Source organism: Monodon monoceros, unplaced genomic scaffold (assembly GCF_005190385.1).
Source record: "Monodon monoceros isolate NGI ecotype Baffin Bay Population unplaced genomic scaffold, NGI_Narwhal_1 Super_Scaffold_15, whole genome shotgun sequence".
NCBI lineage: Eukaryota > Metazoa > Chordata > Mammalia > Artiodactyla > Monodontidae > Monodon > Monodon monoceros.
Window position 1 is genome coordinate 13,357,989 of NW_021703771.1, and position 12,532 is coordinate 13,370,520.

Here is a 12,532-nt window from a genome sequence, read left to right on the forward strand (position 1 = left end):
ATTAAATGGCATATTTTCTTTAGGGACTAAATAGAAAAGCCAAGATTGAGTCATGAGTAAAGACAATATACACATGAGAAATAATCATAAATTATTTGAATTGAATTGGACATTGAAGATTAATCAATTTTTTTAACTTTACAGATGAGGAAAGTGAAACTCAGAGATGAAATGACCCAACTCCAACCCCAGATCATCCCGTTACACTGTGTTGTCAACATGTCTAATATATTAGACAGAAAGGTACTTAAATGAATCTTTTCCACTATTTTTCCCCCAAACAAAACCAAAAAGAATAATCTATATATGGTAAAACATGTTAAATGCAAAAGATTACAAATACAAGGTATTCTATTGCAAAAACAGACATTTTGAGCTTTGGCTTTTAATCTTATTGTTCTCAAATAATGGAAACGCTTAGCCTAGAAGATAAAGTTGATGTTATTACAAAAGAGAAACTAGTAAAAAGTGGTTGCTAAAAATAATTTTTTTCTTTGCTGGTTCTCCTAAGTATAAACTAGGTATTAGTATCAGCATACTTTAGAAAGAAAAAAGGTACCTGGGAATGCTTACCTGCTTTCCTCAACTTAGAAATTTATTTTATACAAAGTCATTTAAACAAATTTCTTAAGGAGAAATGATCACTAATAGCTACAAATTCACAAATTATCTCATGTGCTTAATTGGAGTTTCATTTATCGTAGCCTTATGCACTCTTTATACTAAAATTGGGATTCTCAGGATGTCAATAAAAATGTATACCAATCTGAACAAATTTCTAGAAAAACAGCAATAGCCTTATGAATCTCATTTTGTATAACTGCGTAACAAATGAAACGTTTTCATCATTCTTCCATTTAATTTTCCCAGAAATTTCACTTCACACTTTTGAGAAAATACTTATGTAAACTGTTTCTTTGAAATATATCTTAGAGAAGAAAGTCTGAATATTGAAGTATTATACCCAGTACAGTAACTTATGCATAGCAGCAAATCAATATAGTTTTAAGTGTACACATCGAAAAGCAAATGACATTTTTAACCTTTGGTTATTTTGGAATTAAGTTACATTAGGGTACCCACAATCCTTTAATTAGCTAATGTATTTTAACATTTTGCCAAGTAAACAGGGCACTGGAGACACTAATGTACCACCATTTACATAATACCTCTTGAAATTATGTACTTAGTGCTTTATGTGTTACCAAAAAAAATAAAGAAATCATGAGGCTCTACAAAATAGCTTAGAAAAACAAGTTTTCTATTTATTTAAAAATAAGTTTGTAGTTACTACATTGCAGGGACAGGAATTCTTACACATACATTCTAGTTTGTATAAAAGGATTCAAAGAATTATGCTTCAAAACTAACATAGAAAGTGTCCACCTAACAGTAAAGAAAGGTCCAATCAATATGTACAAAAACAAAGGGCACTGCTATTCTGGTGTGAGACTGCCGTTTATAACATGATACTCCAGGTTTCCAGAAAGAAAAAAACCAAAAACCTCAATAAAGCTAAATAATTAATTTGTTTTTAAACTCTGTTACTTATTACATACAACAGATTTGCTTGTGTTTAACATTGTTTTCTGTACAAAATAAGCATTTTAATTTGCAAATGTGTCAGTTTCAACATTAACTCTCTAGGTCAGTTACTTTTTAAAATTAAGCTACATTCTACACGTCTAAATATCGTGTGACAGGATTTAACAGTTTTCTAAAAGATCTTTAAATAAGACCCCATCTTCTTGCAGTTTTAATATGGTCCAAAAATGTAACTTTGTATTTCGTCGCAATTTGTAGCCTTTCAATCAACACGCACAATCTTAACAGTAACAAGCGTGTGTGCATCTGCCTCATAGGTGTGTGTACTATATATCATCTCAAACCTATTTTCTTAGCTCCTTAAATGTAGAAACTCATAGCCACCCACTATTATGTATTTGGTTTGTGCCATATAAGGTTAATTTCCTGATGATTTTATCTGCATTAAAAAAGTATTTCAACACAGAGCTATCAAAACTAAAAATAATATATATTTATAGCTCATAATATTTTCTAATTGTTTTACTACAGTGTGTACAAGGTTTATATCTGGAGCGTCAAAAGCGGTACTTACAGTCTTCTGACTCAATGTGACCTCTTCTTGGGTATTGTACATAGTACAAAATGACCTTCCATCTGGAGTCCTTAGCTCAGTATAATTAACAAAAATAGCTTCTTAGTAAATGTAATATTTAGTTCAAATCACTTGGAAATTTGGGAAATGAGGGGAACTGCAAGGAGGGAAGTGAGGAAAAGGTATATTTTCCGACTTTAGTAGGAAAATAAATTGTCGCCTAAGTTTAAACCACTTCTCAACCTGTTTAAAAACAAAACCAAAAAAACAACTAAATACGGGTGTAATTCACAGAACATAAGAGTACTTCCCCTATTATGACTTTTAAAATCATATATTTCCTGCATATGAGAACAATTATAGCCCTTTTAAACACTCAAGTATCTTGGTCCTTTCAACCTACTCAACAGTAAATTTCAGGTGGACAAAAACATTCAGAATAACAATTTGTTTTCATTAGGTAGAAAACAGTCAAAATTGCTTCCAGTTGACATCTGAGAGAGAGGTATGTTTGCATGTATAAAATGGAATGCTAGAATTAAACGCTATAAACTGGAGAAACTAATTTATATTACAAATCATATTTCAAAACATGTAAATGTTGCTAATATATAAGGTAAAAATGTTATTTGAATACTTCTGTTAAAATGTCTGATTAATCTACTGCACTGCAGATAAGGGACAGTTCTAGATGTTAACATACATGCTGCACAAGGATCTTTTTGCTGATCAGTGTATATTACATCATTTCCAAGTGATACTAGATTCAACCAAACTTCGTGTCTCAGATGTGACCTAAACATGCTCACAAATATTCTATACAATTATTCTACTTAAGGAGGAAGATCGTTGTTACAATGCTACCAAATAGTCTTCAAATTTGTGATGTTGTACAATGATAAAAACAATGAAAGCAAGGCCAAATCTTTAGTTCATGAATATATGCAGAGAACAGTCCAATGTCACAACAGCAGACTGCAAAGAATAAAATTTTTAAGAAGTATGTCTACTGCCCAGAGTTACGAGATTGTAATTAGACTGACTGTTTAATCTGCTGATTTGCAACATTTTGTAATTTTATAAGATTTGATTGGGACTCGAGAATGTTGGGGTGGAGGGAGAGAATATTAGGGTTAGGTACTTAAAAATACATAAACTGATTTACATTTTCTACGAATGTAATAACAAGTTGTATTTCTGAAACTTTCAGGAAACTTAAAATTCTTTTATTGCTCACCTAAAACAACTGCCAACATTTCCTTTTGACCTATAAACAGTATATATATGGTGTTACTGTCTCAAAGAAGATATTTTCCAAGTGGTAAAACAGAACAAAACTATGGTGATGACTTAAATTTCTCAATGCAACTTTTGCAATGTATAGAAGCTAAATTATAAAAAAATAAAATCTAGATATATCTGGCTATTACTAATACATTTTTAAGTGTTTCAATTATAAAGAATCTGATCCAAGTCATTTCTGCCTTACTAAGTAACCAGTGTCTAATAATATCCAAATAAGGTCATAAATATATAGTGTCTTTAGAACAGGAATAATACATTTACTTGTTGCAGGTAAGATGGTAAATACTCATTTTTTTGCTCACGAGTTAGAACTAATACACCCTACTAGCGGTATATTTCACTCTTAAGACTGTGTACGCTCTTCCTTTTCCTGTACACACCTTAAAACTGTACACATACTTTTTTTTTTACAAAAATGGATTTTATAGTCTTATTTTCTAACACAATGCAGATAACATCAGGAAATTACATGTTTCAAATAGACTGCCTTCAAAAGCAACAAATTAATGACTTAAATTTCAAACATACACACTATTATTTTCAATACTGGTGTAGCTGAGAGACTCATTTTACTATACAACCAAGCCATCCATTTCTGCATTATGAAGAGTTTAACTACTGAATTTTAATTATATAGTTAAATATATTTGTTAGAAAAAAATAAATATACAAAAAACCTGAAAAATTTGAAATTATTTTCAACTGCAAAATCACAGCAATCCAGTTAAGATCTGGAAAATGGTTTACTTAATTCCATAGGAGGATTTCTGTACAAATTTAGTTACAAACAATCTAAAAAGCCCAAATGCATCACTTTCCATCCTTTTTCAAGACAATCAGATGACAGCTAACATTTATCCCTACCAGAAATATTATAGAAATAATTATGTAATGTTATTTTGCCAAGGTTCAATTGAAGACTTTATTTTTCTATATCAGGGTCATGCTGATACATATATTCCCCAGCCTCGCTTTTTAAAAATGTAGTATCTGAAAATTTTGGCTACATTTTTGTACCATACCAGTCCTCACAAAATACTACATTCTTTAAACTTTAAAAAAAAATGGACAATAATCTTTAAACAATAGAAATGGTATTTATGTTGGTTTTTAAGGTATAAAATAACTAACTGTACCATAAACAAATAAATAACTGCTTTCCTTTTCCACAGCAGTACATATAGCAATACATTCTCCTAAGTCATATAGTTATCATTTACAATAGACAACTTAATTTTACTAATGATGCAAAAAATAATAGAATACAAGGCACAATCATTAAATGGAATTTTTCTTTAGGGTGTATACTGACATACCAGCGTGATAAGGATACCGTAAAAAGTGCAGAAAAAACACAATGTGCAATGAGACCACTGTATAAAACATGATTGCATAAAAAGTGATTTGGCCTATTTTTAAACCTTTAATAATTGAAAATAACCAATCTTCCCCTTAAAATTAAACTATAAAGTATGACATTTTAAAATTATTTTTATTCTACCACTATCTAAAAAAATCCTGAAAAAAGAATTTATACCTGGGTAATAGTATATAAGTATGTGTTTGTATATATATTTAATTATACCCATTTATCAATATATACACATACACACACAGACACATTTCTTTGTAAGTCATTTTAGCCTATTAGATATGTCTAAAGTTTAGAAATGACATTAATCCGGATTAACAAGTAAACATCAAATCCCATACCTTTTTCCTGTATTTTCCTTGAATCCTTTAACCACTTAAACATTTTCTCTAAAACATCTCTGTCAAAGGACCCACCAGTGCATTATTTTCTACTATTAGTACCAAAAAAAGATACACCTCAGCATAACTCTTTAATAACTTGCTCTTTAGAATAATATATAGCCTTTCCAATATTGAAAAAGTGTATGCTGTCCTGACAGTCAAAAACAGGCTTTCCACTGCACTGATTCTCAGTCTTTGGCACAATAAACAGAGATTGAGTGATTGACATAAGAATCAAGGTCTGAAAAATTAGACAGTCAAATGTTTTCCAATGTGGATATGTTTCCTTTGCATCAGTACATTTTCTCTTAAGTTTGGCAGAAATGGAATACAGCAAAAGCCTCCTCTAGATTCTTTGTAGATGAACATTCTATAATTAAAATTAAACTTTTCAGGGTATCAAATGGTGGGAATTTTATATTTATCTTTAGAGGAAACACATTTCTTAATTTCCTGCTACTCTGGTAACATCTGTTCTCCTAGGGACAAGACTTCTGTATCAACAGAAATGTACCTGGCTTGGTCAAAAATAATTCATTTTAACATAAAATGCTCTATCACTAGGAATATTATGCTCCTTAAGAGTATAGCAGAACTGTCTTCTTCAGAAATAAATTGGGAATTCATTATAGAGCCTCAATTTCCTTTGTTTTGAACAGTAAATGAAATGAATGTTGAAATGCATAACCTATCTAAGGGCAATAAATAGCGAACATTTAAAATATATATGTATATATTTATATATATATATATTCATTTAAAGAAGTGAAGTGTCTTGTAAGTTTGTTTGTTTTTTTTGCAAATCAAATCATAACATTCCCTAATCCGTCATAGCAGCAAGGAAGCAGAAGCCATAGTTCTACATACTCCTTAACTGTACCTGCTTTATAGATTCTGAAGTAAAATATTTTGGTGCAAGTTACCAACCAATTAAGTTAGCTTTTGCTTTTTCAGTCAACTTTCGGACTCGTCCTCTACTAGAAGTTCCAAAAGTCAAAGAAGTGTCTTCAAACAACAGCTGCCTTTGCTCCTCTTCAGAGTCATCCTCGTTATAGAAGGCTGTCCTTCGACCTTGGTTTCTAGTTCTCATGTGAGGTTCAGAGCCTTTAAGTTCCTCAAACTCTTCTTCCTCATCCAGGGGATCGTCTGTCTTTTTTCGGTTACTTCTCCTTAGCATTTTAACACTTGTAGGAACTATGAGATCTGAGTCTAGTTTTTGTGTCTTCATCTTCCTTTTGGGTTTTCTGCCTCCACGACTCTTTTTCTGTAACAAATCCTCCTTTACAATATTAGTTTCAGAAAGAAAATTGCAGGTTGAAGAAGGAACTACTTCATCTCTGATGGGATGCATGCTATTTTGCTCCGAATCTTCAGGCTTTGCATACTGTAGCTTTTTGGGCTTCCTACCCCTCTTCTTGTGTGTAACTTCACCACTGCTGGTATTAACATCCACCTTAGGTTTCCTTCCAGGTCCTCTCTTCACAAGCTTGGACGGCTGCCCTCCGTGGCCATTTACTTGAATGCTTCCGGGTACAAGAGCATTGTTTTTACAGTCTGCTGAAAGGGAACAACAGTGCACTTAATATATGGAACTGCTTTTTTATTTGACCCTCAAACCAGTCAATAAGTCCACTGCTATACTTATACGTAATGACATAATCCTAATTTTTTTTTAACTAATACGAGAAAAAGAACTGACAAAAGGCTAACGGTTTAATGATATTATTTATCTTCTATTTAAAACTCACAGAGGAGAAGCATCCTTAATGAAGTCACTGATGACTTGACAGGAGGGAAATGAAACTCAGAGCAAATAAATTACTTGTCTAAGTTAATACTGTAAATTATGACAGAGCTGGGATTAGCCAAGGTTTCTTATTCCTACTACCTTTACTACACATTCTAATGTATGAGCATTGTTTTCATTACACAAAATGACCCTGTTTACTTGTATGGAACTTCACCACCACAAAGCACTTTGTTTCCCTCATTAACACAGAATTTTTCTGTCTTCCTGCCTTCAAGCAGCTCCATCATGGAAAATAATCTTAGCATAAAATCCATGACCTTTAAACTTGGTAATCGGAATAAATAAGCATTATCATCCCCCTCTACTTTCCTCTAATCATTTTTTTCTATTACAGATGGAGGAAAAAGGGGCTATCAAGACTGGAATGATTCTAACTCTTATTTAATCCTCTCTTGGATGTGATGATGATCATGACCTTTCTGATATCAGAGAAGAATTTATAGTCTAAATATTTCCTTATGTTCCTCAGAAGTAAAAAGGATCTCCTTTCCTACTAACTCCTATGCAAGGGGTTTGGAAGTACATCTACTGGAATAATTTATAACAGTTGTTCTCCATAAACACTACCATGGCTTTGATATTCTTCATCTATCCTTTTTACAAGAGTAGATATAAGTTACTCTTGGTCACAGAATTTTAAAAAAACGGTTAAAATAAAAAAGCAACTAAATGGCAGTTTTCTTCATAGGCTCTTTTTGGAACAGTCCTATCTCCTTATGTAACTGAATGGCAAATGACTGATTTATAATCATAAGCAATACCGGCTGCACATATCAACCAAATCCACTATGTGTGCAACTATTATCAGGATTAAAATCCCATTATAACAAACTCCATGATAAAGACCATTATGCTTTATTAAAAAATAAAAAAAAATTCTGAAGATTAAATTCCAAATCTGTAGAATCTGGACATCATGATGAACTGCCTTTCTATGGTTTAAAAAAAACAAAAAAGCTATTACCCTTTCAGATGACGAAAAAGATGACAAACACGCATTACCACTAACTTTTTTTTTTTTTTTTTGGCAGTATGCGGGCCTCTCACTGTTGTGGCCTCTCCCGTTGCGGAGCACAGGCTCTGGACGCGCAGGCTCAATGGCCATGGCTCACGGGTCTAGCCGCTCCGTGGCACGTGGGATCTTCCCGGACCAGGGCATGAACCTGTGTCCCCTGCATCGGCAGGCGGACTCTCAATCACTGTGCCACCAGGGAAGCCCACCACTAACTTTTTTTTCCTCCAAAATTCTGAAGTTTTTTGTTTTGGTTGTGATGGGAGATCTGCAATGCAGTATTTTACAGGAAATCCATAAAGAGATGGAAAGTGCTGTTAAAGAGAATGCTTCTTCATAATGGTATATGTCTTGGGCTTGAACTGTACAGTGCTTTGCAAACTTCGGGAAATAACTGTCAAGAGACTCAGAGAAGAAGTCTCTGAGCCAATAGCAGAGGAAGAAGGCAAAGCCCTCATTTCCTGACCCCACAGTACAAATGACTTTCTTCAGATTAGTGGTTTTGAATAATGACGAGGGGAGGGGCGCAGGGGAGAAACGTGTCTGTGCATAAAGTAGTAAAAGTATTTTCTAACAAACAAGTACCCTTAATCTGCCTGAGGATTCTGTAAGATTCTGTATATCTTTTAATTTGTTTTACATTAAGACTACTGGCAAATAAACATCCAGTTCATATACCCTACAAAAATTCTACAGACTGGCTTCAAGGACTCCAGGAGCTCCTTGAAATGGTCCAAAGTTTGTGTGGATATGCCTATGTGCATTTTTTTAGGGAAAAAATACTACAGGGTTGGCCAACTTTACAAAGCAATATGTAACCTAAAAAGGTTCAGAACTAATGCAGTTCTTTTAAAAAGGAATTCGAGTTAAAAAGAAGTTTTAAAAATCACTCATCTGGACCTGTACTATCCAATGAGGCCACTACTAACCACATGACCACTGAGCACCTGAAATGTAACTAAGCGACTGAGGAATTGAAGTTTTAATTAAGTTTAAATTTGAATATGAAGCAGTGTACATTTTGAAACACTGATGACACACTGAAATAATATTTTAGATATAAAGGAGTAAATAAAATACAGTATTAAAACTGATAATTTCACCTGTCTGCTGTTACGACATGTAGCTACTAGAACATATGTAGCTTGTATTATATTTCAATTGCACAGCACTGCTCGTTTCTGATAGTTAATTCAAGTGCCAATATTTATATGATAAGTCATCATTAATGGGTTACACAGTAGCTTATTATATTTCTATACTGTACTGGTATTCCTATGTATTTGTAATACTCAAAAACTATGAATCAAATTGGCTATTGGACCTCCCCTATCATAATGCTAGAACCAATTCTCTATATACATTTGATTTCTCTAGGATTCAGGACTAACAGAAGCAAGGCCAATATACCATTCAAAACTTTGAATTCAGTTCAGAAAGGAAGCAAATATAAAAATGTAAAACACTCACATACAAAATTATTTATTTATTCAAACACTGATTGTCCACTATATACTAAGTATAGGCAATTAAAAAATGAGCATGGGCAAGCACAAGAGCTCAGATTCTACTGGAGACAGACAACGTAAAAAAAGAATAGTTCTATCAACATTATAAGGGCCACAAAAGGCAATGAACAGGAAACTATTAAACTAGTAGGAAAAAAGAAATTCCAAAGAAGGAAGAAAGGACAACAATATTTAGGGACTTCCAAGTAGTTCAGGATGGCTGGGACATCAAAGGGAGACAGAAAAGTAAGGACAGCTGAATGTTAGACAACAGCCAAGCAATGAAGAATCTTGTATAACAGGTAAAAACATTCAACTCTGATTCCACGTATGATTCAAAGGCAGGGAAGGATCTTAATTCTCTGTGTGTGTGTCTGTGTGCACGTGATCAGAAAGGTCACTTTGACTTAAATGTGGAAGATGGACTGAATAAGGTAGAGTTGAGAACTGAGGCAGGGATACCAGTTAGGAGAGTGCGACAGTCCATGGAAGTGAGAATGGAGAGGAGGAAATGGATCTCAGAGATGTTAAGGAGGCAGAAAGAAATAAGTAGATTTGGATGATGATTTTAAACTTATAGAGGTGGGAAGATCCCAATATCATTAATCAAAATGAGGTCGTTGCAGTAGAAAAATTAAATTGTGAGAGGTTTCTGGGGGGAATACTGAAAAGGAAATGGTCTAGACACACTCTGGAAGTCATGACGAAAAATGCTTATTCTTGAGCTGTCTGCTGTCAAGAAGCCATAATTATTTTAACATGTCGTAGGGTGTATTTCATCAGTTACTTTCTTCATCTTTCAAACAGAAAACTTTTACAATGAAAATGTGAAGACAAAAGAACTTTGGAAGCATAACTCTAAGGGGTCAAAAGTTGTATGCTAGAATAGATATGTGGCTATATACAATCCTAATGAATTATTATTTAAAGGTCAGTGTGTTAAATTTTGTGATATAAAAACAACTCAAAAATTTTTCTAAAGAAGTGCTATACTGGGTTAACTAAATTCAACTTTATTTAAACTTCTTGGATATACTTTTCTAGGTTTTGTAATACTGAAGTTAAAAACTACTAAATTTATATCATTAAAAGCCTCTGATTTTAGAATATGCTTTTATTTTTCATAGGACAGAAAATGCTTTTATTTTTCATAGGGCAAGTTTTTCTTGGCTTCTAAAATTTAGTAACAATACAGTTTGCTTTTGGCACAAAGCTGCATATCAAAAGATGTCTCAGTAAATATATCAACTAATACAGAATGTGTGACTTTTAAATGAGCAACCTAAAAAGTGGATATAAATATTATCTCCAATAGAACCACCATTTGTTAAGATCTACGGTACCTTGCTCGATGACAGCTGATGACTTCGAGAGAGCGGATGTCTTTGAGAGCACAGACGATTTCACTTTACGTTTGGCTGGCTTTTCCTTTTCCATGTTTTCTTTTGTAGAATTATTCCTAGTGGCATGACTAAAATTGGACTGACCAGGACTTGAAAGAGTACTCAAGGTTTTGGAATGTTTCATGGAATTCTCTAGAACTAAAACACACATACAAAAGATTAAAAGCTAAGAGTTAAATTATTTAACCTTAAAACAAGCAAGAAGGTTGGGATTACCTCTAAAGTGAATTGTTTGAATTAGCCAACAGGACAAAACCTGGGGCGATGCTTAAAGCTTCCATAAGAAATCTACTTTCAAAAAGGAAAAAGGCGTACATAATAGTCTCAGACCTTTCAGAAGCTGTCCAGTCACTGCAAGATTATGAAGGGAAGTGCTGGCAAACTGCTAGCAAGTCTGGGTTCTACGATTTAAATTTAGGCAGTTTGGATCAGAGTTGCCATTTTTGAGCATTATCCTATACTGACATTCCTAAACCTCAATATTCTTTTCCTTATCAAAAAAAATTAAAAGAAAAACGGGCAAAAACAATAAAGAAAAGCAAAACCAACAATGTCTGACGGAATTTACTAAATCCAATATATTCCATTTGGCAAAGTAAATGCTTAAATTACAAAAGTCATTATATATATTTCAATTTAGAAACTGTAGCTGATTCTTACTTGTTTTCCCTGGCACTGCAGATGTGTTAGCTTTCGAAATAAAAGTCTTCGCTGCTGAAGAAGTGGATGGTTGCTCACTGGTAACTAGATCCACAGCCACTCGATTGCTTCTGGTTCGAACTACAGAACTGGATTCCGTTTTACCATTTATCTGAGCAGCACTGTGCCTTGGTGGTACTGATCGTGTAGGTGCAGAGAATGGAGAGGTAGCAGTATCTGACTTTAACTGGGGTTTTAAGATCCTTTTTTTCCGTTCAGGGCTGTAAATAAAATAGTATCATTAGTCATTCTTTTAGCTCTATGTGGATGAATAAAACAGTCTTATAATACTGTTGGATTCAATATTTGTACTGTTATGAAATATGTTAAAATATGAGATTTGTAGTGGATTTCATATGGTTGTGAGCCTTTGAAAAGTGAATATTTAGTGAAGGATCGCTGTAAATGCTATAGTTATATGACAGAAAGCATGATGCCATCACTATCCTAAAAATGCTGTTTTACTGTACAGATTTAGCAGTTTGAATTTAAGCACTTACACTAGTATAGCTTTAGTTAAAAGATTAAAAATCCTCCACATCATAGGAACTTGCATGTCAAATATATCATTCTGCAATATAGGGAATAGTAAAGGAAGTATTAAAAAACACCAAGTTCTATCATTTAGATGACAAAGTTATAGATCAGCTGATGATATTTAAAAGAAATCAGATACCTTGATGCAGCGCTACTGGAAACAGAGCTGCTTCTATTTCTTTTCCTCCTCCTTTTGGTTATTGTATTTCTTTTATGAAAACGAAGGGCAGATTTATAATCTGATAAAACTGAACTAATGTGTTCTTCAAAGAAAGCGGACAAGCGCAAACTCATGCTGTAAATCTATGGAAAGAAAAAAAAACTGTTCAAACATTCCTGAAAGGAAATGCCTGTTCCTTTGAGATAATAATTTAAATATTTTTC

General features: G+C 33.3%; 1 protein-coding gene across 2 annotated transcripts in view; it reads right to left on the reverse strand.

The window, feature by feature from the left end:
• Positions 1–1,244: 1,244 nt before the first annotated feature.
• PHIP (pleckstrin homology domain interacting protein) overlaps positions 1,245–12,532 on the reverse strand; it is a 127,568-nt gene continuing 116,280 nt past the window's right edge. The window contains exons 36-39 of one of the 2 annotated variants that reach the window (XM_029223975.1): positions 12,288–12,451; positions 11,573–11,832; positions 10,853–11,050; positions 1,245–6,736 (exon numbers count right to left, since the gene is read on the reverse strand). In XM_029223975.1, the coding sequence (XP_029079808.1) occupies positions 6,099–6,736; positions 10,853–11,050; positions 11,573–11,832; positions 12,288–12,451 (1,260 nt within the window). In that variant the 3' untranslated portion in view covers positions 1,245–6,098. The remainder of the gene's footprint in view (positions 6,737–10,852; positions 11,051–11,572; positions 11,833–12,287; positions 12,452–12,532) is intronic. The other variant, XM_029223973.1, reaches the window with a different exon arrangement.